This window comes from Xyrauchen texanus, chromosome 14 (genome assembly GCF_025860055.1).
Source record: "Xyrauchen texanus isolate HMW12.3.18 chromosome 14, RBS_HiC_50CHRs, whole genome shotgun sequence".
Lineage (NCBI taxonomy): Eukaryota > Metazoa > Chordata > Actinopteri > Cypriniformes > Catostomidae > Xyrauchen > Xyrauchen texanus.
In genome coordinates this window covers 45,152,144-45,179,165 of record NC_068289.1, presented here as the reverse complement: position 1 = coordinate 45,179,165, position 27,022 = coordinate 45,152,144, and the positions used below count along the sequence as shown (strand labels likewise).

Sequence of the window (27,022 nt, the reverse complement as noted above, 5' to 3'; positions counted from 1 at the left end):
TCTTGTGGATTACTTTTATTCTGTATTTTTCAATAAATCTGTAGAACCGGTTCACATGACCGGTGTCTGAACGATTTGTTCATGAATCTGTCCAAGCAATCGGTTTTGGTCAACAACTCATTACAAATTGGGGATGTCTGATTTGAAAAATTGGAATATTGCCAATAAGTAATAAGATGAGACACAATAGGTTAGCTGAGTTTGCAAAAGAGCATTTGGAGTGTATCAAGGATTTTGAGCATGACGGATGAAAAAAATCATATAAATTCTCATATTTTGATTACGTTTTCTTAAATGCAAAAAATGCAACATTGTCAAAACAGTACCAAATTATCCTACTCAAGTGCATGTGACATCAATTAAACATAAGTTAGTTCAGAAGTAATCCAAAAGTAACTGGATTAAGTAATGCAATTTTAGTCATTTAATTTGTAATCAGTACCAGATTACAATTCCGAAGTAATCTTTCCAGTTCTAGCCGTCATCCTTCTGTGATGTGCGGTACAATCTAAATGTGCTTGAAGTGTTTACTTGTCATTGCTTTCTCAGATCAGCTCAGGTTGGAATAAAGCTTTAAAAAAACTCTAATTCCACTGTATTTTAAAAAAGCTGCACATGGTAATGTTCAGAATATTTCTTCTCCTGTCTCTGTAAATGTCCGGATTTTAAAATCTCCTTCCGGACACTTATTTGAAGTGGAGTTTTGAAAACACATGACCAGAAACTAGAGAACCTGTTTATTTCAAAGCAAAAGTGTGTCATTAAGCTCGGTGCAAGTAGAACATGTAATATGCAATTCTTGGATGTCAGGAACTAGGGTAACGTGACCATGGGATTCACTCCTGTATTTAAATGCCATTGCCACTTCCAAAATTTGTAGTATGTATTTGGGTTTTCTATAAACTAGGAAATTGAGATAATTAAAAAAAAATGTAATCATCATTATTTTGATCATTAGATATACTTTTGCAGAAATGTCTGAATCTTACCCCTTCAGGTTTTGTTTTAGACAGGCCACAGACTAATGACCTATTTCAAAGCAGACAGGTGGATCAATAGCAGTTATCTCATTGGCAGATGTCCAGTGGCCTGAACAAATAGCACAGGTGGCGTCTGTCCTGGGTGGATAGGTTCAATGCACAGTCACACTTTGAACCATTGTAGGCCACCTAATATTGCATTAGTACCTTTTTTTATTCAAGCAACAATTGCTTTAGTATTATTAATTACTAGATCACATTAATTATGTCTGTATGTGTTTTACAGGGTTCCAATGATTATAGAAAACATTAAAATTGTGATTTCCAGATCCAGAAAAATGATGGAAATGAATACAAGCATCATAAAAAGTCATGAATATTTCAACAGTGAACATATTTTTCTAGTTATGTTCAGCTTTTATCTTCACACAAATCACAACTATCAATCAGCTTCAACAAAACAACAACAATAGTCATAAGAATGATAACGATATGCACTTTTAAATAGCAATTATTAATTTCTACATATGTATTCAAGCGCAAGTGTATTCCAAACAGCAGCAAATTTGTACGTGATAATTTTGAGGTAGTAGAACTTGAGGCCATAGTTTAAAGAACATATACAATTGTGATATGATTCATAAATATGACATTTCTAGTTTAATTGGGACCACTTAAATGTTTTTATTAATGACAACATTAGGATTTAGACAGTAATGGTAACTTAATTAATAATAGTAAGAATAGTTTTAAATTTAGAATCTTAAGTTGATTTGATTTTTTGGTATAATTTGAGATGACTACAAGAATATGGCTTTAGAAAGCGCCACTAATATATATATATATATATATATATATATATATATATATATATATATATATATATATATATATATATGTTTTTTTTTCTAGAAACTCTTTTTGAGTACTCTAACAGTGAGCACTTTCTCTATATAATCATTATCCAGTAATCTCTATACAATGCAATCTTTATAAAATCCTTATCCTGTAACCATAAATGCCCAGAAAAGGAAAGGAAATTAATTGTGTTGAAAAAGTTTTACATAGCACAAGATTATCAAACAGCTGTGACCAAAGCATCCCACACTTTGTCTTAAATCCCTCAATTTTGTAATACTTCCGCTCTAACTAAAAATAAAACGGCTGCTTTATCGGGACAATGATTTATTCCCACCACCCAAGAATCCCTGAATTATTTAAAATCCATAAATGAAGTGCCACTGAGATCGAGCATGTTATATATTAAAAAGAACATTCTATTGAAGAGCCCATGAAGAGAAATCTGGCCATGTGATGCACAAAAACTGCCGACAGCATCCTGAATCAGGATCATAAATAATCTAGGAAGCATCAGCAAGGTCCCGGCGGGAGCTTATATTGCATTGCTCTGAGTGTTGGTAATGATAGTGAGAGAGGAGGCAGATCACTTGCTATCTGAGTGTGTCCATGAGCAGCCGGAGAACTTGTACTGAGAAGTCCCACAGTAAAAGAGGAACAGCCACCCAAGGAAGGACATTTCTGCTTCTGTGAGGTATATGGAACACGGGACCACAGAAAAGTGAGTGGGACAACATAGATCTGGGAAAGACAAACAAATGATTTGTTCTTTGTTTGCATCTCTCTCTCTCTCTCTCTCTCTCTCTCTCTCTCTCCTATCTCTCTCTCCCTCTCCCTATATCTCTCTCTCACTTTGTCTACAAAGCTTTGTTGGCATGATTGTCAGTATTTACAGTTACCCTTTACAACAAGGTTATATTTATTAACATTAGTTAATGCATTAGGTATCATGAACTAACAATGAACAATATATTTGTATAGTAGGCTATTTATCTTGGCAAATATTAATTTATAAAAATAAAATTTTTCATTGTTAATGTTAGTTCATAATGCATTAACTAACATTAACATATGCAACTTTTAATTTAATTTAAATGTAGAAATTAATATTAACCAAGATTAATAAATGCTGTACAAGAATTGTTAATTAATTGTTAATTAATGTCAACTCATATTGTTAAGTAATTTTTACAAATGTGTTACCTTATTCATAACATTGCCAAAGTGTTTTGAGTATGTATATTGCTGAACTTATTGAGAAGTACATTAAGAAATATATAAAAAGGAGATAATAAAACACAGGAACACAAAAAAATAAACACAATTCAATGGGGATTCATTTGTATGAAAAATATGGTTTAAACAAAATAATGATAAAGTCTTATCTGAGTAACATATCACACATTACAGTAATAAATGTACATTATTGGTTCTCTGATACACTAATCAAGCTTCTTGTAGCCTGCTGGCGTGGTAAAGAAAGCTTTACATTTATCATATACATACACTTCTACACACTTATACACATCATTGAACAATATCTAGAAAACAAAAGGAAGTTTAAAAAAAACCTATTAATTTTGTCATACTTTTTACACCGATTGTATAGAAATTGTATGTATGATGCATGTCTCATATCTATCTCTCTCTCTCTCTCTCTCTCTCTCTCTCTCCCACTCTGTGGAGTAGGGGAAGGCGGGCCGTCCAGGAGGGAGAGTAATTCACAGGGGCTGATAAGCAGGGTCCAGTTTGTCTCTCTTTCTCTCTTCATCACTCTACATCAGCTCGCATTCAACATGGAGCCCAATAGCCCCAAGAAAATTCAGTTTGCCGTTCCACTCTTTCAGAGCCAGTTGGATCCCCAAGCGGCTGAGCACGTAAGTAGAGAGAGCATCTTTTATTACATTGTGCCTAATGGAGACTGGCCTGCGGAGGTCTTCAGCTCCCTTGAGACTCCACTAAGTATTAGTTCAGTGCACATTGCAGGCAAAATCAGTTTTATGATATGATGTCACAGATGAAGTCCTCTGCATGGATTATAGTGTATATATCAAATTTTCTGTCTTTGTATGTGGGTAGTTTGCACATAACGTGACTATTTTTGTTTCTAACATCAAGATGTCATGTTGAAATTTATATGAATGTATAAGGGAAAGTGTACAGTTTATCTTAAACCATGTAACTGGTCACCATTTCAAGTTTTTTGACATGTGTAGTCAGCTTTTTCCTTCACTCAGGGGCATAGATTCCAGGGGGAGGTAGAATCTCCCCCGCCAAATCTACGCCCTTGCCTTCACTAGTTCATTTTACATGGTACTGTGTTGTGAATAAACTAGATTTTAAGTGCAAATATTCCAAGTAATGTTAGGTCATAAAAGCTGCATGCATAATAATTATAAAGCAATTAGCAAAATGCTGTTTAAAATGGTTTTAGATGGATTATAGCATGTCACATTGCAATACATGTCCACTGGTTAATGTTTGTTGTCTGGCTCTGAGCACTTTCACTGTAACCGTGCTTTCTACTTTTTTCCTTTTGTTTAAACTGAATGTGAGTTGGATCGATCCTGAAGTATTGATTCTTCCAATATTGATGTTCTCACATAAAAATATTGATTCAAACTAGTGATATTGGATTTACAGTAGTTACCATAAAAATGTATGAATTTGATATGCTTTAAATAGGAAAAAGAAAAGTTTATACTAGCAAAAATTAGGTTTAACTTAAGTTTATTTAAATTAGAAGATGTTAAAACATTGATGATGATCTGTATTTGTTGTTAATAAATAATGCCCTTATGAAAATTAGTCTCCCAACGCTATTACGCAAGACTGTTAAACAGATGTCAACTGAGTGAATTGGAAAGCACGCAAATTGTTTTTTAAATTTTAATGTTGGCTAATTTGAATATATCTATGCCTCAAAAATATATCGATAAATAACTTGCTGATCAATAATCGATATATCAATATTTTATGGCATCCCTAATGGTTAGTTTTGTGGTTACTATGGTTTTACTGTCACTGATTTAAAATATATAAAGATCAGGGGTTAGTAAAACCATGGTTCATTTTCGTAAGTTTAAACAGAAGTCTAATCATTTTCATTTTTAGGCCTATAAATGTAAAAGAAAATTAATAATAATTAAAAAGTATATAAAAAAAATAATAATAAAAAATAATTTTTAACACGACCCATTTTATCAATAATAATAAAAAAAAAAAAACATCTGTATCGGTATTGATATCGTCAAAATTTGACCTTGATAGTATTTGTTATCAGATTGAAAACAAATTAAGTGGTATTGGCCATCCCTAACTGACGGACAAGTTAAATGTATTTTTTTGTGCTAATCGACATTATGGTGGACACATTTTGGCTGAATCAACACACTGTAGGACGTGTCAACTTCTCAAATGTATTTCATGCTTTGTTGTATGTACTGTAGAAATTGGCTTTCTACATCGAGAATGCTTAAAATAACTCTGTGTCACAAAATTTTTCATTGTCCTTTGTAAAATCGTGGTCATGCAGAAGAATATACACTTGTTGTGTTCCAGCCATATTGTAAAAGCTGTTCACTGATGGCTCCAGCAGTGAGGCTGAATGCCAAGCAGTAAAAGTATTTGATGTTGGGTGCTCTTGCTGACAATGTCATAACAGGAAAGTACTGGACTGATTTTATGATGATGCTTGTTTGTCCAATCAGTGGCAGTCTCTCTTGTACTGAGTAAGTGCTCCAACAGTGTCCACTCTTTTGCTTCTTGGAGCCTCTTTAAAGGGATAGTTCACCCAAAAATGAAAATTCTGTCAGCTTTTACCAACGTTAATGTTTTTCCAAACCAGTATGACTTACTTTCTTCTGCTGTTTTGACAGAATTGACCTTATTGATTTATTATTTAATAAATTAACCCGGACCGCATGAAAGTGACACTGTTGAGTATGAGCTCATGTGTTCCACAAGCGTTGAGACAGCATGTTGCAAGATCTAAACCCCGCAGCCTTCTTCAGGGAATTGGTTGTAGTGACCCAAGTGAATCACCCAACAAACGATCATGTCAAGGCACACGCAGATTGTGTGGGATAAATCAGTCAGCATGAACATTTTACACCCATGTACCATCTGTTATTGTGAGGTAACATGAACGAAAAGTAACATGGTTAACCTGGTCTCATTGAATAACATTACTATATTTCTATGTTTGCAAAATGAGTTTTGCGTGGTTAATTGTATGAATCGCAGCACCCTCCTGGTGAAATGAATATGCAAGGCACTAAAACATTAATTACTTTTATTCCCTTCAACACAATTCCTGAGTAAAACTGCAGATTATCAGTTCATAAGCGTACTTTACACCTTGTTCCTTGCACAATGCTATTTTATAACATCAAAATACTTTTACTATAGTGCCAGCTTGTAAGGCATTACATTTTAACATTTGGATTACGTTACCAACTACAAGTTTATTCAAGCATGATGAAATTGCACGCTAGGTGATCTGATAGAGCGTTGCATTTGAGATGCAAAGGACCTGGATACGAGTCCACAAGTGTTATGAAAGTGTCATAGAAGCACCCCAAAATCATGTGTCACACTTTACTTTTATTGACATTATTGGTTAGGTTTAAAGTTTAGGTTGGGTAGGTTGAATTAAAACTCGACAGAGCATTACTTTAAAAGCCTCAACTGTTTGGGTGAAGATTTAACTTGCTTTTAGTGCCACACATTGTATTTCACCTCTCACCTTCAAATGCTGCGATATTTGTAAGGAACCACATAATACAATTTTGCAAAATGTTGCCACAGTCACATAATTTAAATGAGATCAGACTGGTACTACTACCATTGTTTTGTCCAGCCTGATCTCGTGAAATTTACGTGACTATGGAAACATTTTTGCAAACCAAAATTATATGCATGTAATGCATATAATATTACATGTTTTGCTGCAGTTTCCCAGGGAAATGTCCAGCGGGGGGCGCCAATAGCGAATGTAATGGTGTCGTAATATGACATGGTTTTTAAGGTAAATGTTATGTGGATGTTTTTAAAAGTAAAACGTACCTCCCTAACCTAAAACTTTAACCTAAACATAACCAGTTGTGTTCTAAAAGATAAATGAGATGTGGACAAAACTGACATACTTATCCTAAACCAACACCTAAACCTAACTAATAGTGTTTTAAAAGCAAATTCAACATGAAAAACATTTACTGATGCAACCACGTCATTCCGTGCCGCTTCTATGAAACTTTGACTTAACTTGCACTTTTATTTCGAGTGTCCTTGCCTGGACTTGAGGTACAGTCTCTGAATCCAAAGTCCAACACTTAATCAGGTGAACTAGCATGGACACTAATCATGTTGGACTACATGTGGAAATGTAGTTGGGTTTGTAATACAAGCATTCAAATATATAGTTTTCAAGTAATGCGTTAGGGTAAAAATATTTTCAAATAATAACAAAGCATTGTGTGAGTAATAGAGCAAAAAATAAGTATTATAAAGTCATAAACAGCCATAGCATCCATGACTGAATAAAATGCAAAGTTGTTGTTGTTGCACCTCTAGCGTTAATTTCACCAGTTAACTGCAGCACAGTGTAGAAAACGATAAAAATCCATTTGTAAAAATGTAGTTTTAGTAACGTTCATTCTATGAGACTAGGTTGGTTTTTTGGCCATGTAACGTGCTCGTACCATAGAATTTGAAGTTGTCGTAAAATGCATATAAATGCACTTCCGTGATCGCAGATTCTAGTTCACCCAAAAATGAAAATTCTGTCCTAAATTACCCTCATGCCATCTCAAACCTGTATAACTTTCTTTCAACATAATGCAAGTCTTCTGAAGGCAGGCGACGTAAAAATCTTCATTCACAGTGCACAATAAGTCATCAAGATTTTCACTGAAAAATGACTTACATTTTATTTTTTTCTCATCAGAACTTATAAAATGACTCTGTATGGACTACTTTGGGTGCTTTTTGAAACTTTGACGTGAATAAGAACTGCTATTGCATTTAGAAGACATTGTTTTTTCTTTTGTGTCCCGTATAACACAGTGGCCTGTTACAGAGATTTTAACATCATAGATTTTACATAGTGCCTATGAACACCACTTACATGTGGCAAAGTCAGTGTAAGGCATTGCCTGTTGGCTCTTTGCTTTTTTATAAGGGAAATGTCGTAATTATTGCCATTCTTCTTTCTTTTGCTGCTTGACCACAGATTCGCAAGCGCAGACCGACTCCAGCAACACTGGTCATCTACAGTGAGCCCAGTGCATCAGGTAAGAGCACGCCTGGCATATATTTATGTAGCATGCCTCTTTATTGAGACTAAATGCAAACAAGGACATGCTGAACTTCAGACCTTCTGTGTAACTCAATTGCATGTAAATTAAGATCAAAATCTTTATAGAGCAGCCTGTCTCTAATTAAGCATGACCTTTAGCGTAAAGTTCTCAATACCCTTTTATTTTACAGATCTGTAACTGTGCTTGTTTGCTTTGGTTAATTGTTTGTTCCATGTCATTAGCATCCCTAATGCATTAGGACTAGAACTCATGACTGCTCTTTCATAAGGAAACAAGAGTTGGTTTATTTGAGCATCATTTGGTAGTGTTGTTCAAGGTCTAGTTAGTGCTACATTGAATGGAAACAAAAAACATGTTTGCGTAAGAGTTATTGTTGTGAAAATAAGCCCTCTCCAGTTTTCATGTACAATCATTATATGATATCGCGGGAGGAAATGTGCTCTTCTGGTATAAAGGACAACATGATAGGTCCACCGAGGTCATTTTGGGTTGGAGCTCCTGTAATCTAGCCTTGGCTAGGAACAGCACAACACACTGATAATGTGGCAATGGTCAACTGGCTGCTATCAGCACAAACAACCCACCTATGGCGTCAGCATATGGGACCGGCCAGGCTGTGCAGACTGTTGTACCATAGCCCTATCTTCTTTGAAGCGTTGTCTCATCCGGAGCGATTGGCTGGGTGAACTGTCAGTTTACCTCAATATCTGCAGATATGGCTTATCTGGGAGTAGAATTTAGGGTTTTTTGGGAAACTGATAGGATGTACAGTATGTTGCTGAGATTCACTTACCTTGGCCTGACTGACATATTAAATATTAAACATATATTTGAGATGATTGTGCTGCCAGTAAAATTAAGCAACATTGTGAATATCTCAACAATTTGAATGCGCTATTCTTGGCCATTACGTTTCCTTGTCAAACGTCCTGCATTAAAGGAATATTCTGAGTTCAGTTCAAGTAAAGATCAATCAACAGCACTTGTGGAATAAAGTTGATTACCACACAAATTCATTTCATCTTGTCCCACCTTTTCTTTGGAAAAAAAAAAAAAGACAAAAATCTTCATTACACTGAGGCACTTACAATGGAAGTGAATGGGGACAATCCGTAAACATTCAAATAAATTAAAAAGTAAAGCCACAAAACGTAAACAATTTGTGTGTTAGCATGATTTTAGTTTGATAAAATTACTAACTAAACTTTTCTGTGTAAACTTGTTCTATGTAGCCAGTTTCACAACTTTCATGACAATGTAGTCAACAAACCCTAAAACAACTGTAAAATTACTTTAACAACTTTACAGCTCAAATAACACATGAGTTTTAACAGAAGAGTTAATTAATGTAAGTGCTTTTATAAAATTATAAGCATCACATTTCTGCATTTAAACCCTCCAAAAATTGGCCCCATTCACTTCCATATTATGTGCCTCACTGTAACCTAAATTTTTGCTTTTTTAAAAATTAATTTTGTAGCTATCAACATAATGCCAATAAACCATGAATATTCCTTTAAGTTTTAATAGCATCTTCAATTTGAAGTTAGTTGGTCATTTTGATCAAATTCTTCGGTTCAAATGCTTCATTTCAATTAATCAAAACAAAACTATTTTTTTTTTAAGATTTGTTTGTGTCATCACTAAAAAATGACTCATGTATTCTGTAATCTGTAGTGGAATACATTTCAAAAGAAACCCTCCCAACCCTGTCCATGGGCATGCCCTCTAAAGATGAGACTGATTCTGCCTTGACAACGATCTGTGTGTTCTGGACTTCTGTTAACTAAAAACAATCTCTTATCTGTGAGTTGGCAGAGATAGCTGGTCTTAATGATGAAGCTCAACCAAACCATCTTGTTGAAGCCAGCATTGCCATCTGGCAGTTCTGCTTTAGAAAAGGGGCCTTTTCATAAGCTCACGAAAAATCTTCAGGTTCCCTTGTCTAAAAATGTTGACTCTTTCCTCTCTGTTTCTAGGTCTCTCTTAGGGGCCATGAGCCATGACGCACTGTTGTTTCATCATCTCATACAGGAGCATTTTTTAGGGGCAGTTCATACCAAGCGTGTCCTTGTGATTAAAATGAAAAGAAAAACAATTGAAAAACTACAGAGCCCATTTTCTGAAACCTCACAATAGTATTGCAAAGAACCTAAACTCATTGTGAGAGAATGCTAAACTCACAGGACATGGCAGGAATTTATTTTGGAAATATATTAGCATGTACTCCCAACAGTTTGCGTTCCCTCGCAATAACTTTGGCATTCCCTCGTAATAGTTTGTGTTCCCTCACAATATTTTGCATTCCCTCGCAATGAGTTTTGCGTAACCTAGTAATTGTTTGCGTTCCCTCGCAATAAGATTTGCATTCCCTCGCAATCATTTTTGCATTCCTTCGCAATCATTTTTGCATTCCCTCATAATAGTTTGTGTTCCCTCGCAATGAGTTTTGCGTTCCCTCGCAATAAAATTTGCATTCCCTCACAATAAGATTTGCATTGCCTTGCAATAGTTTGCATTCCCTCGCAATAAGATTTGCTTTCCCTCGCAATAAGATTTGCATTCCCTAGCAATAGTTTGTGTTCCCTCACAATAAGATTTGTGTTCCCTCGCAATAAGATTTGCATTCCCTCGCAATAGTTTGCGTTCCCTCACAATAAGATTTGCATTCCCTTGCAATAAGATTTGCATTCCCTCGCAATAGTTTGCATTCCCTCACAATAAGATTTGTGTTCCCTCGCAATAGTATGCATTCCCTCGCAATAAGATTTGCATTCCTTCGCAATAATATTTACATTCCCTTGAATTAAGATTTGCATTCCCTCGCAATAAGATTTGCATTCCCTTGCAATAGTTTGCATTCCCTCCCAATAAGATTCACATTCCCTCGGAATAGTTTGCGTTCCTTCGCAATAAGATATGCATTCCCTAGCAATAAGATTTGCATTCCCTCGCAATGAGTTTTGCATTCCCTCGCAATAAGATTTGCATTCCCTCGTAATAGTTTGAGCTCCCTCGCAATGAGTTTTGCGTTCCCTCGCAATAAGATTTGCATTCCCTCGCAATAAGATTTGCATACCCTCCCAACAGTTTGCGTTCCCTCGCAATAAGATTTGCATTCCCTCGCAATAATTTGCGTTCCTTCGCAATAAGATTTGCATTCCCTCGCAATGAGATTTGCATTCCCTCATAATAAGATTTGCGTTCCCTCGCAATAGTTTGCGTTCCCTCGCAATAAGATTTGCATTCCCTCGCAATAAGATTTGAATTCCCTCGCAATAGTTTGCGTTCCTTCGCAATAAGATTTACATTTCCCTCGCAATAAGATTTGCGTTCCCGCGCAATAGTTTGCATTCCTTCGGAATAAGATTTGCGTTCCCTCGCAATAGTTTGCATTCCTTCGGAATAAGATTTGCATTCCCTCGCAATAAGATTTGCATTCCCTTGCAATAATATTTCCATTCCCTTGCAATGAGTTTTGCATTCCCTTGCAATAAGATTTGCATTCCCTCGCAATAAGATTTGCATTCCTTTGCAATAGTTTGCATTCCCTTGCAATAAGATTTGCATTCCTTTGCAATAGTTTGCATTCCCTCGCAATAAGATTTGCATTCCCTTGCAATAATATTTTAATTCCCTCACAATGAGTTTTACATTCCCTTGCAATAGTTTGCCTTCCCTCACAATAAGATTTGCATTCCTTCGTAATAGTTTTGAGTTCCTTCACAATAAGATTTGTATTCCCTCATAATAAGATTTTCATTCCCTCGTAATGAGTTTCACGTTCCCTCGCAATAATATTTGCATTCCCTCGCAATGAGTTTCACTCCCTCGCAATAATATTGGCATTCCCTCGCAATGAGTTTGCGTTCCCTCGCAATAAGATTTGCAATCCCTCGCAATAGTTTGCATTCCCGCGCAACAAGTTTTGCGTTCTCTTGCAATAGTTTGTATTCACTCGCCGTAAGTTTTCCGTTCCCTTGCAATAGTTTAAGTTTTGCATTCCCTCGCAATAGTTTGCGTTCCCTCGCAATAAGACTTTGCTCTTCAACACAGTCATTCAAACATTTCTAAGGGTTTTTATTTTTGTCCCTATAGGTCCCTGCTTAATGCATAATGACTGATTACTAAGTGGTTGTTGTAGTTTGTGGTTTTCATGAAGAATGGTTGCTTATTTTTCCTGCTGGTTTTGGATGCTGATTGCAGGGGCGTGCTGAGGAGGTGGAGACGCACAGAGTTGCATTCACTAAACAAGCAGCTCTTTGTTTGTCTGGTATTTCTTCACTGATCCAAAACACTTGGAATGGGTCCCTCATAAAGAACGTTTTTTGTAGCTTTTTGAACTTACGTCACACAAGAGCTCCTTGTCATAAAACTGCGCACTCCGTAACTCACGAACAGAAGATGAAATTGAAGTAGAGTGACCTGGCATGTTATTGTGGTTAGAGTAGAAATTTGGTGCACTTTTTGTGGTACAGAACCTGTGATTTTTGGCAGGGACGTTTTGTGCTGTCCATATTTGTAACATAGTGGAACCACTGGAATCATAAATGCAGATCTCTTCTGGCTACTGTGGCTCACTCTGTGCCTGTTTCTACTTAACGTCAGGCCTGAAATCAAATTCCAGCATTTTCTTGGACTCTGATTAGGGACTTAAGTGGCAATTAGGTGAGGGAATAGAGATGCTCTGGGGCTTTAAGAGAAATCACAGGCTTTTAAAGAGCTTGTTCCACCTTAAACATATGCAACATCAGTTTGACTGACAGTTGCATTTAAGCACCATACAATTCATAACTGTTTTCATTGCACCCAAAAATTAAAACTATCATAATTTACTCACCCATGTGCAGTTCCAAATCCTTATGGCAAATTTTTTTTCCAGTGAGACACAAAATGAGATGTTTGGCAGAATGTTAGCCTTAGTCGCCATCTTTTTTTCCATACAATGAAAGGTGATTTAGTTATTTATAACATTTCATTTTAGGGCTGTCACAATTATTATATTTGGCTGCTGATTAATTGTCAAACACATAATTGCAATTATGGCAATTAATTGTCTATATTAGGGCTTTCACAATTATGATGATGAATTGTCATACAAATTGTAATACTTTTTAAAGTGTGTGTGTGCTTCATAAACCTTATGATGTCATTTATTCATATAGAACTAGGAACTTGGAATACAATAGGTTTAAAAGATTTTCTTTAAGGCTTAAAAACATATGAATGACATGACAAATACAATTTAAAATATCAAAATATTTCCAAACACTTAAAAATAAATCTCTCTTTTTGGTCATTTTTAGTCTACATTATAATATATTGCAATAGTAAAATATTTCTGTCCTAAATTCTTCACTTTCGCACATTATTACAAGGCTTTCCGATTATACATTTCTAATGAATGAAGAACTTCTGTATGTATTTGAAAATATGTTTATTTTTTCTGTCATCCCAACAGAAATGGAGTAAGCAGGCTCTTTGCGTTCACTATCAAAGTCCTCGATTCTATTTTTGCAGGAGTTTGGCGTGAACATCCGTGGTGCGAGTCAGTGAAACGGTCGGAGTTCAGTTGAATGAGACACGCAAAAGTTCCATTCATAGCATTTATATATTCACTTTAATTTACTTTATTTGGACAGTAAAATGTGAATGAAATTTGATGTGCAAAATAATCCAAAGGGTTATTTTATATATTTATTATCCTCTTTTCTCCCAATTTGGAATGTCCAATTCCAACTACTTAGTAGATCCTCGTGTTGGCGCGATTACTCTGAGACCGCCAATCCGCGCATCTTATCAAGTGGCTCGTTGTGCATGACACCGCAGAGACTCACAGCACGGGAGGCTCATGCTACCCTCCACGGCCTCATTGAGAGCGAGAGCCACCAATCGTGACCACGAGGAGGTTACCCCATGTGACTCTACCCTCCCTAGCAACCGGGCCAATTTAGTTGCTTAGGAGACCTGGCTGGAGTTACTCAGCACACCCTGGATTCGATCTTGTGACTGCAGCGATGGTAGTCAGAGTCAATACTCGCTGAGCTACTCAGGCCCCCCCAGACGATTATTTAATTATTGCGACAGGCCTATCTTCTTTAGTGTATTTAACATATATATGTGCTAAAAGATAAAGGGGTAGTTCACCCAAAAATGAAAATTATCTCATTATTTACTCACCGTCATGCCGTCTCAAACTCATCTGACTTTCTTTTCATCTGTAGAACACAAACGAAGATTTTTTGAAGGATATGAGGTGTTTTTGTTTATACAATGTAAATCTTTCTGCCTTTGTCCTTTTTAGAGCTCGAATGTTTTGGACCCAATTGACTTACTTTGTATGGACAAAAACACAACTTTTTAAAATGATCTTTGTTTGTGTTCCGCAGAACAAAGACAGTCATACGAGTTTGCTCTGGCATGAGGGTGAGTAAATGATGAGAGAATATTCATTTCTGGATGAACTATCCTTTTAACTTGGCCAATTTTTAGGATTACGTGAGCATTTACTGTAGATGACCTTAAAGTAAAACCACTAGCTGAATACCACAAAACTTTTCACAGGGTCTTACACTGATATTAAAGTTGCTCTGTTCTTTTTTCCCTTTCAGGCGATGACAAGCAGACTACAGGCAGTCAAACGGAGGTGAGTATACTCAAAATGCATCCTATAACAGACACAAGACGCAAACAATGACACTTCTAACAAGCGTTAGATTTGATCTCCTTTGCTCCTGTCTGCACCAACGCCATATCAGACATCACAAGATATTCCTATTCAGCCATCTTAGTGGAGACGTCAGAATGTAAGCTAAGCCTGGAGGTTGTGCTCTGCAGAGCTCTCCATGTTAAGATGTTTAGCTGAGGGCTTTGGAACGAGATGGATGGAGCTCTGATGCAGTTGTCATTGATTACCTGCTGGAGCAAAGCTCCTAAAATAGAGTCTGCTTGAAATCAGATACCCTCTCTCACACTGTGCTTTTCCACTTTCCGCGGCAGGCCCAGCTGTCTCCCGCCCAGAGGAAACAGAGCGTCTACACACCACCTACAATGAGAGGTATGGACCCCAATCCCCCAACCCATCCATCTACACAATCTACATATTAAATCATGTGATGTGTCAGGCTCTTATGTAACCATATGTGGTTGTTTCTGTTATGCAGTACCTTTTTGATAATTTAAAAATAAATAAATATATATATATACTTTTGTTTGAATTTAAGGAAGTGTTTCTATGTAAGGGAATACCAGACTTTTAGAAATGTGCACTGATCAAGCTCAGGCACTTAAACTTTATTTACACAATGGAAAGAAAATTAACAGAATGCACAAGAGGATGGAATCTAACAGGACAGATAAAGAGCTAAAGTTTGCCATTGCTTAGAGAAGGGTGGCAACTTTAATTTAATTTTGTTTAATAATAATAAAATGAAATATCATTTTGATTTCTGTCATTTCATATTTTCAATTTATAGTGAATTCAATTATTAACAAATATTTGACACTTATAAAGAAATTTTGTTAAAATGAAATTAGTTTATTAAATTGTGTATTTAATATTTTATAATTTTTTTAAGACATGCAACATGTACTGCATAGTAGGAATGACCCATCTATGCTATCTGTGTGTATGATCCACAGTACACATACTTACTCTGTCATGCCATCTTCTCCATTAGCATTCACACTTTATGCATTTTAATGACACTGATTTGCACCCCGTTTACCCACACATTGAGCCCCCTCAATAGAATGAACACACTGCCCCTGCTTAAATCACTAAAATTAATGCAGTTCCTTCTCTATAATCTACATACATGATGTATATATAAAAAGATGCTATCCTGCCTGTGCCGGCGTCATCTGTTATGAGCAGTAATTTAATTCAAAAGCTGAAGTCTTTTGCACTGACACTGGATCAATGCAGTTCTATCCAGTAAAAACATATTTCTTGATTTGACTTCTTCATTTCAGATCTTGCTTGTATTCATTTGTTCTTTGACTTATTCATTTTCTCATCATCTGAACTGTGTTTTCTCCTTCCGGGTTTTTAGCTGAAATGATTTAGTTCATTATGTTGAGTTTATGCAGTGTTTTTAGTAAGTTGTCAACAGTGAATCAAAGATAAAATGAGGATTCTTTTAAACAACGTGACTCTTATTAAGAAGTGTAAATCCCATAATTTGATAGAGAGAGGCCTTCAGAAATTCTCCCTGAGAATGCAAGCCTAGCAAGAAGCTTTGGTGTGTCATATCTAAAATTATATTTTGAGTTAAACTCTTTGAGAGTAGATTATGAGGCATGTGTACTTAATGCAGATCCACACTAGCTGTGTACACACTGCAGCAAAATACTGTTGTCACTCCTATTTTTAGTATCTAATTATTTACTGTACACACACAGTTTGGTTATTTAAAGGAGTGACAACCGCATTCTTCAACAATATTCACTCTTTTTTCAAATTCAGGTAGTGACAGCCACATTTACATTAAATCTTTGTTGTGTTGCAATGCAAATATGATACTTTCTTACTCAGCATTTTTGTTTTGCTTTCCTGTAAAAATATCAGTAACACTTTCTATAAAGCCCATATTTATAATGCATTGTAAAGGCATTATACATGCATTGTACTGCATCATAATGTCTCATAATTCACCTTATAATAAGTTATAACTTCTTAAAAATAATTATAACTACAGTTATAATACATTATAAGACTTCACCTATTCATAGTTATACTTAAGAGTATAATGCATTTTAACATAAGCAACATCCAATTTTAACGCAGCAGAAGCTAATGAAGTTAATCGTATAAGTGCTGCGTAGTGCAAACAGTTAAAAGGCTTTATGACATGATCATATTATAAGTGGCCTTTGCCTACTTTAAGTTAAAAAAAGAAATATGTTCTTATAAACAGATAAGTCAAACTTATATAATGAAAGTTATTTATAAAATAAGTCTCCAAATAAGATGCACAAACATTAAAGTTTATTGTACAGAGTCCAGCATAGAATCAGTTTGATTTTTTTTTATTATTATTGGGTGTGTTTACATTCAAGAAGATATGTGTGATTACAAAAACATGACATATTTAGAGTTTCTGGTATATTTGAACCTTGTAGCTTTAAAAGTGTTTTTGTAATATCTCAAAATGTACATTGAATGTGTGTTATTGTGTGTTATTACACACATATACTCTGGCAAAAGCAATGTCTTATAAACATCCATATATATATATATATATATATTACACATATATAGTACATTATAACTTCTGAAGATACAATTGGATGTTGTTTATGTTATAATGCACTATACTGTAAGGTATAACTATGAATAGGTAAGTATTATAATGTAGTATAATTGTGGTTACACTTATTTATGAGAAGTTATAACTTGTTATAAGGTGTATTATGAGACATTACTAATGCATTATAATGCTAAATAAATGTGGGATTCATAGAAAGTGTTACCAAAATATCTGAACATCCTTACAACAAGATTACTTTGCTTGAGAAACAAAATTACATAAGATTTATTTTCAGATAAATCTAACCAAATTTAGCAGGCTTTTACTCAAAACAAGATAAAACTCCCCAAAATAATCTTGTTTTCTCTTTGAATTAAGTCGATTTTTTCTTACCCCATTGGCAAAAAGTTATAACGTCAACTTTATTCTATTTCTCTGCAAACATTTACTTGAGAAGCAAAATGGCATATCATGTTAAGGACGTTTAGATTGTATGGAAAACCAGGCAAATATACTGTGTAAGAAAATTATATATTTGAATGCATTGATATCACTCTCATTGGCCATTTACACTGCAGATAAATAAGGTTGTCTTTCCTCTTTTGAATGCTTCATCACATTCTTTACACACAAAGATCAAAGTTATTTACTGAAGTAACAACCGCATTCTACCAATGAATTCTCTCCCAAAAATGTAGGGGTTGACCATCCCATTTACATTCAATCCACATATTGTTTACAGAAACAAACTGCACTAGTTTTTAATGCAGTGACATCACTCTATTTCAGTGCAAAAAAACATCATCTTTACATTATCTTAACTAATTTACAAATGTTTATACCAGTCTCCCTCTCTCTACCAAAGATGTTCTTTAAGCCACGTCCACACTAATACCTTTTCATTTGAAACATACGTTTTGCTACAACTACGGCTCTCATCCACACTGGAAAGGCATTGAAAACTGAGACTTGTGAAAATGCTTTCCATGACTGCATCCTTTGAAAGATTATGACAGTAGAAAACTGAAAACTGAGTTTTCAAACTTCAACAGATTAGTGTGGATATAGCCTTAGACAGGGACATGCAGACATTTTGGTTGCTCAAGTAGATAAAAAGGGCACTTCTCCTAATTATTTATTTAAAAAAATAAAAACGTTAAATATATTAACACAACTCTGACGTCTTTACCAATTTATTTAAATTCCCTCACACTCACACAATTGTTTCATACTCAGCAGATTTCTACAAAATAACCAGTTCACAGAGAACATGGTCTTCTTTAGTATTCACTAGTTTGATCACAAGAGCAGGCAACAGCAAAGGAATCTATGCCACAATGTGCATGTTTTCTATGCTACTAGTTTCAAGTATATATTTAGAATAAATGACTGCACCAAGGAGAGGGACATAGTTTTACTAATAATTTGTTTATTTTGCACAAGGCAATAGATATTTGTAATTCTTTTGGTGTTATTGGTATACATAACACTTCAATGTATGCAAATTAGCGCATTTTAATTAGGTAACGCCTAATTTGCATATCAATCTGGGGATTCTGATGACACTAATTTTACTGTATTCACCTGTAGTGTCTCCATTAAGTACAGTACATTATTCTGTATGGCCATGATCAATTGCCTTAGCTAAACTTTAGCTAAATTATTACATTAGTTAGTAGCTAATAGCTAGTAGCTTGTAGAGTCATGCATGCTAGCAAGACACAAGTTAACTTATTTGGCTTTTGGCTAATTAGCTGTAAAGTCGAGGCACTGGTAGCTTAGTCTTTTGTTCATCACCACTCACCTCCACACAAGCCAAGAAAAACACAACTGGTATAGGAGCTGGAGGCGCTGCTGCCTGCCTGTCTGCCTGTCTGTGTGAGAGAGAGGGAGGGAGGGCATTGGAACTTGACAAAGTCTCATCTCCCTACATGATATTTAGAGATTTTTTTTATTAACAAATAAAATAAATAAAACAGAAAATAGGGCACTTTCTCTCGAGGAAGAAAAGGGCAGGTGCTCAAGCCCCCATTGGTGTCTTTGTGTGCACGTGCCTGGCCTTAGAGTAACTCGTGCATTATATGGTTTCTAGAGAGAGCATGCTATTTAAAAGTAGACGCTTAAAGAGCATAAACAAAACATGATGCCTCTTTCTAAAGCAGTTTACTAAAAAAATATGTCTCCAGTTGCTAATTTTTCCAAACAGGTTAATCTTTTAGCATCCTTATTTCTTGTTTACAGCAGCAAGACGCCAGTATGTTGCTAAGGTTATCACTATATCAACCATTCAAAACACACACACGGAATGATCATTTAGGATTCACTCCCATATTTAAATGCATTTGTCACATCCAAAATGTTGGTGTGCAATTCGGGGTGCCTGTGGGGTTCCCACTTCAGTACCAGTTATGTCAGACAAATGTCTCATCGTACAACGTTTTCTTTATCAGTGCACACGCAGTGTTTGCAGTAAAAGTTTTAAAACAATGAAGGCGGGATGGAGAGTGGTGGAGTCTGCCTCGCTGACTCATGGGCAAGGCCATTTCCTGGCATGGACGTGCTAAATTCACATTAGCTTGAGCTATTGATTGAAGTGGGGGAGGAGGGGATATACATCAATCTAGAAAGATGGCTTCAAATGGATAGCCTGGCAGAGCAGTTTTGAGTGAACACTCAGCATCCTTTTGGTCAGTGCGAGGCAGAAACAGCTAAAACAATCTGATTTGCTGGTATGCTAAGCTAGCTGGCAGTGGCCAGTCATGGTGCAGTGGTCCTATGCAAAAGTTTTCCTTTTTCTTTAACTTTGCCAAGAATGAAGAAAAGTTTTGAGAAGATACTCAGTGAAATGTCAACATGAAATTAAAATAGTCCCCATTTACTTTCTTAAAGGAATATCTCGGGTTCAAGTGAAGCTCAGTCAACAGCCTTTGTGGCATAATGTTGATTACCACAAAAAAATTATTTCAACTCATCCCTCTTTTTCTTAAAAAAACAAAAGTACAAATCCGACTCAGGATATTCATTTAATGCAATAATACATGATTCATCTATGTCTTTGTAATCTTTTTATTTATTTATTTTTTAACCCCAACTTGGAATGCCCAATTCCCAATGCGCTCTAGGTCCTCGTGGTGGCGTAGTGACTCGCCTCTACGTCTGAGACCGTCAATCCGCACATTATATCACGTGGCTTGTTGAGCGCGATACTGCTGAGACATAGCGTGTGTGGAGGCTCACGCTATTCTCCACGGCATCCACGCACAAAACACCACGTGCCCCTCCGAGTGCGAGAACCACATTATAGCGACCGCGAGGTGATTACCCCATGTGACTCTACCCTCCCTAGCAACCGGGACAATTTAGTTGCTTAGGAGTCCTGGCTGGAATCACTCAGCACCTCCAGGGGTGGTAGTCAGCATCTTTACTCTCTCTAAGCGACTCAAGCCCCGCCTTTGTAATCTTCAATCAAAATGTAATAATTTTCTCCCCTTTCCTCCAAACACCTGATTCCATTCTCGGATGTAACCCCCAATTTTCACTATACAATCAATTCCTGATGGATAAAATCAAGCACTGTTATAGTATAAATGGAAAAAACTAAAATAATCATATGTACAGGTGTGTGTAAATTGGGGATAGTGTATAGATACATTTTAACATAAAATACACCATATTGCATAAATACATCAGATTCCAGATGCCAAATGGGTTGTACCACGTCATTTCAACTTTTTTCAGTGCAAAACTGCAGAGTATTGTCTCTAATTGAGACAGAGGTATTTCTTATTTCTCTGGAATTCCCAGTATTTTTATTCTTTTACAATTTCTGTGACTTAATGGATGTTATTCAGTGGACATTCTTATATCTTTGTTTTACGTTGATTTAAAAATGTAAATCTTTTTTTATTTTCAAGTTATTTATTTATGATAAAATCTTTCTTTAACTAAATTCAGTATTGTTAAAGCGTTATTAAAACTGATAAGTATGCCATTACAACAGAGGATACATTAGGCGTTCTCATATCAGACTTTTACCATTGGAAGTCTGCAGAGCTCAAACCTTCTGAAAGCTCTTAAGATGCTCTCAGGGCATGAGACATATAATGAGAGATATATCAGCTTACAGTGCATTAGCTCTCTACTCTGATAAGTCACTAAGAAATAGGACTGGGTGATATACCGAATATTCATGACATAGTAACAGTGGCTTGCTGGCGAGTGGCAATACAAAATGAAGCGTCATTATCAACATCTTGATTATTAAAATTATTTATTTAGCCATTAAGTGTCCATTCCATTCCCCTTATGGTTTGTAAATAGTAGCCCCTAAGAAACATCCAAAAAAAATATATATATATATATATATATTTACCAAATAGTTTTCCAAAAATATTATGTCCACATGTGTACAGCAGGACTAAGTTGTCAAATTGTAAATAATACCAAGCTATAGAAAGTCATTTTTTTTATCAAATTGTTTATTATGTTTCCAGAAGTGTTGGTTATTCATGTTTTTGAGATGTTACAGACATTACATCAGAAATTAGCATAAATTATTCTGATTCAAAGTAATTGCTAGCATCATCCAATCAATGCCAACCATGTTAAAATAAACATTTTCACTGATTACCATTGTCCCGTGTCTGCCAAACATGTTGAGTGGTTCAAACATCATCTGCAGCCTGAAACTGAACTTTTCGGATGTTAGGAGTGAATGCACTTGGCTGCATAGGAAAGCTATTGGATGCTTCCTAGCTCCCTAATTAGAGAATGACTTAACCTCCAAAGTGCTGTCTGTCTGCACTGATCTCAGAACAGTTCAAAATGCACCTTATTTTCATCCTAACTTAGTATACAGCCTCTGAAAGTAAATTGTTTCAGCTTTTGGATGCATCCATTTAATTCTAAAAAATGCACAGTGAATATAGGATATTTTAGGGAAAATGAGCCTTTAGTCCACGTGCGTGGTCATTGAGTTTAACCGTTCGTGATAAATCGATGACATTTTTAAAATGGCATATTGGATGAAACTAGAGACTCTACTTTTTGACTCAAACTGAGGGTTCTTACTAGATGTATTTATATTGCCATTTCTCCCAAAGACAAAAACTGAAATTTGAGTTTTGTCACATGACTCAGTGTGTTGAATGTTTAACCCTTTACTGACTGCCCAGGGTCTCCTGAACTGAGATCAGTTATGTTATATTAAATTAATTAATAATGTCGTAATGTCCTCGCATGTGTACACGGGGTCTCAGGAGGACAAAGACACTACCGGTCAAATTATTATTATATTTTTTTACCAATTTGACCAATTGTGCATTAAATTTGTACATTACATAAACATTTGTAATGTTGCTAATTATTATTACTGTTTGAAATAAGTATTTTATATTTTGATTTCTTTACATTTTTACCCCTTTTTCAATAAATATTCAAATGTCCCAGCATGCATTGCAGCATGAATAAAAAATGAGGTTAGTGTTGTAGGCTTATTTTTTTTTTTTTTGTGGACTTTGTCTGTGATGTTTTTGTTGTTTTTGTCTTTTTTTGTTGAGTGTCACCATTACAGAGCTATGTATTGAAAACTCTTTGCCTGCTGCTATGCATCCAGGGTGGCCTTGTGTGTCACAATATAAAAAGCGATTTGAACAAAACCTGTAAATTTAGGACATTTCAGTGAAAATAAATACCGGTATATAAATATGAATTTTGCTCTACAATTTTGTCTAAAGGGTGAAAAATACCAATATATACTATGTATGTTTTAGCTATATCATCCAGCCCAAGCTCAACAAGCAAAAGAAGCATGTTATAAAATACATTTATAGCCTACACCAAAAGTTGATCGTAAATATTTGAGAATGTAATCTAATATATTTCTTTGGCTTCAGATTTACAATATACAGCACACATGCATTTCATCAATCATTCATTGTCCATTTCATGATTGATCGTTGTGTGCTGTCAGATTCATTTCATGTGTTTGAATGGGGTTGAGCAATCTCACAGTGTCACACACACACTGCACGCCTGTGCTGATAGCCTGTGTCCACTGTGTGGCGCTGTGCTGTGTGTATTGTGTTGAGTGCAGAGCTGCAGCTGGTGGTGGAGCAGCACTTTCAGAGGCAGGAGGAGCAGGATGTGGGGCTCTCTGACAGCCCAGACACGCCCAGTCCAATCACAGCACAGCATTTTTCCAACCAAGCTCAGTGGGCCAATCACAACAGCTCAGAGCCAAATGGCAATGAGTCTTATGTCAGTTCTGAGGGGCAGCCAGGCTGTGGGGACGGGGGTAAGTCCCGAACAAAACTGGCAAGCAAAGTGAGAATATTTTTCCTTTGAACATTGCTGTGGACAGTACAATCCCTTATATTTGACAAAGTAGATCCTTCAACTCCCATCTGGTGTAAAAAATATATATATATAAAAAAATAATAACTAGACCATACATTAAATGCTATTATTTTGTAACAATCCATTAAATTATTATTGTTAAGAACATTTAATAATATTCACTTTTACAAAATTAGAATTGCATAAAATTTTTTTAAAAAAATCTGTTATAATGGAAAGCTCTTTGGGTAAATCAAAATGATTAAATCAGTAATTAATTAAGTAAATTATTAAATGTCCAAATTTATTTAGCAGAATAATATGAAAACGCACTGGTTATTGTTAGAAACTACATTTCATGATATTCACTGTCACAAAACTAATAATGCATGCAAAATCTCATATTGTTATGAAAAAGCTTATTATTATGAAATTGACATTTAGAAATGCTAAGTTTTATTATGGAAATAAAAAGATTTAAATGCAGTACTAGTTATGCCAAAGTGGATATCATGAAATGTTTTTAACAATAATTTGTTTTTATGGAATATTGCCAAATAAGTTGTTAATTGTTGCTTGATTTAATTATTAATTACTTAATTGGTTTAATTATTTCAAAATAAATATTTGCATTTCACTACTGATTATTTATTGATTTAACTGTTCCAAAATGCATTGTTGCTTTTGACTGTGGATTTATTTACTCATTTCATTATTTTTAAAAATAGAATTGGTGCATTTAACTTTTAATTTAATTATTTATTGATGTAATTACTTAATAATACATTGCTGCATTTAACTGTGGATTTATTTACTAATTTTATTATTTTTAAAATTAAAATTGTTGCATTTAACTTATGATTAATAATTTACTGATGTAAATACTTTTAGCTAATTTATTGATTGATTTACACCATTTTGAGTGCTTTGATTCTATATAAAATATATCTTGAATGCTATATGTACTATAAAAGGTCACCACTAAGAGATGTAGAAAATCTGATTGCTCAGATTGTAGATCTAATGTACTTTACTGACAAGACTTTTTGTCTCTGTCTTTCCTCCACTTTCTTTTAAAATTATAATTATTTTTTCTCTCTTATTATTTTCAATATTATTATTGCCATTGCTTTGTATATTCATATGCAGGAAACACACCAGACACTTCAGGAAGTGAGCAGAAAATCTTGAGCAGTCCTTCTTCTGTCTCTCGATAGCCGAAATAACGTACCTGGCACACTGTAGACCCTTTCCAAACTTTACTGCCCTCTTCAATCTTTGGACTCTTAAATAAGAAGAGGCTGATCATCTAAATTCATGCATTGTACTTTCTCAACTCTTTCTGTGTTCACTTCCACAGCAACAATTATTTAATTTTATTTATGTGAAATGAAATGCTTGTTCTTCACTTTCAATTATGTACTTATAATGACCAGCTGTCCTGTTTGTTTTTCTATTTAAAAAAAAAGGCTTTTGAAAAACTTACGATGTATATATGTGGCATCAGATATGCGTGCAGCATATTTTTGGCACTTTTGAGATCACTTGTAACAATTTCTTTATGGTTTTGAGTAGAGAAAACGTAATAAACAATTTTTGGAGTGTAAAATAAAAAAGAAGGAATGATGTAAATAACTTTGAGTGAGTGATATTTATCTAACGTTACTGTCCTTTTGGTCCTGCACTTCCAAACTCTAAAATATTTTATCTTACTCTCTGATGAATAATTGTTTGAATGTATTATATGTATAGACATGCTTTACATGTAATATGGCTTGAAGGTGAAGTGTGTACTAGTTAAGTTTACTAGCTTTGCTACATAGACACTCAGTTCCAGATTTATTATTTTTTTCTTTTTGACTTTGCCAAGCATGGCGTACATTTGGGGTGAGACTAGCTGTTTCACCAAATGTGTTGGAAGACAGTAATTTTTTTTCAGTTTGGTGCCACTAGTGGTGCAGAAATTACATATTTCACCTTTATGAACAATTAGAGGTTATTCTTCCCCATGAAGATGTACAGTAGGATCAATATCAACCTTTGAATGTCTTTGAGCCTCTTCTTTAAATAGTCAAATGGGTAAGTCTTATGGGTAAGTTTGGTCCTTTAGTGGCTGAGACAGTGACTGGTGCATGCTGGGACTCATGGTTTGTTCATCCTGCAGGTAAAGAGCACAGCGATAGCCAGCAGGAGGAGAGAGAGAGCCATCATCCTCACAAACTCTCTCAAAAACACCTGGACACACTGTCAGAGGAACCTGGGGATCTGTTGCCACGACGCAAAGACACACCCTACCAGCACCAGCCACCTTTCATTCCTGGTAGGGGCCATTATTATCAACACATTTTAATGCCACAGAAAAACATGAGATGACAAGTAGAAAGATCTTTTTGTTGTTGTTGTTGATCGTGGAATAGCAGTGCTATTATGCCATTCAGATTTAGGGTTATAGGTTTACACTATATAAAAAAAATAAAAATTTTTATATATATATATATATATATATATATATATATATTCAATTACATTTATTTACATTACTTCACTGAGTATATGTTAGTTCAATTCATTAATGCCAAAGCAAAATTAGTTTTCATACTTTTTATTAATTTTCTTTACATATATGTATACATTTACTTTGATTTCATATTATTTTGTTCATTATTTAATCACTCAGATCACTACATTAAATTTGATTAAAAAAAATGGGATCCCATTTCTGCAAAATTGTGCTTTGGTTAGCCATAATTACAGTATGAGGTACTAAGTCACATTTATGACATAATCAAAATTATGAGGTACTGAGCCATATTTATGACAAGAAAACTGATAACTTTGAGGTTATCAGTTTGCAGATTTTGAAAAAAATCTAAATTTTGAGATAAGTCAGTTATGAGATAAAAAGTCATAATTATGAGATAGTAAGTCAATTTGGGATTTTAAAAAACGTCCAAATTATGACATAGTTGATCATAATTATGAGATAAAGTCAATTTGGAATAAAAAAAGTCAAAAATATGAGATAGTAAGTCATAATTATGAGATAATACGTCAATTTAGAATAAAAAAAAGTCCAAATTATGAGATACTAAGTCATAATTATTAGATAAAAAGTCATAATTATGAGATAAAGACAGTTTGGAATAAAAAAAGTCGAAACGATGAGATAAAAAGTCATAATTATGAGATAAAGTCAATTTGGGAAAAAAAAATCAAAATTATGAGATAAAAAGTCATAATAATGAGAAAAAGTCAATTTGGAAAAGAAGTTAAAATT

At 34.9% G+C, this 27,022-nt stretch overlaps 1 protein-coding gene across 2 annotated transcripts in view; it reads left to right on the top strand.

Moving 5' to 3' along the window:
* The first annotated feature begins 2,403 nt into the window (after nt 1–2,403).
* The window catches only part of LOC127654812 (protein phosphatase 1 regulatory subunit 1C-like), a 29,317-nt gene continuing 4,698 nt past the window's right edge, over nt 2,404–27,022 (top strand). Inside the window, exons 1-7 of one of the 2 annotated variants that reach the window (XM_052142262.1) lie at nt 2,404–2,559; nt 3,528–3,715; nt 8,071–8,131; nt 14,770–14,804; nt 15,158–15,215; nt 23,504–23,704; nt 24,895–25,901. In XM_052142262.1, coding sequence (XP_051998222.1) covers nt 3,635–3,715; nt 8,071–8,131; nt 14,770–14,804; nt 15,158–15,215; nt 23,504–23,704; nt 24,895–24,962 — 504 coding nt within the window. In that variant the 5' untranslated portion in view covers nt 2,404–2,559; nt 3,528–3,634 and the 3' untranslated portion in view covers nt 24,963–25,901. The other variant, XM_052142263.1, reaches the window with a different exon arrangement.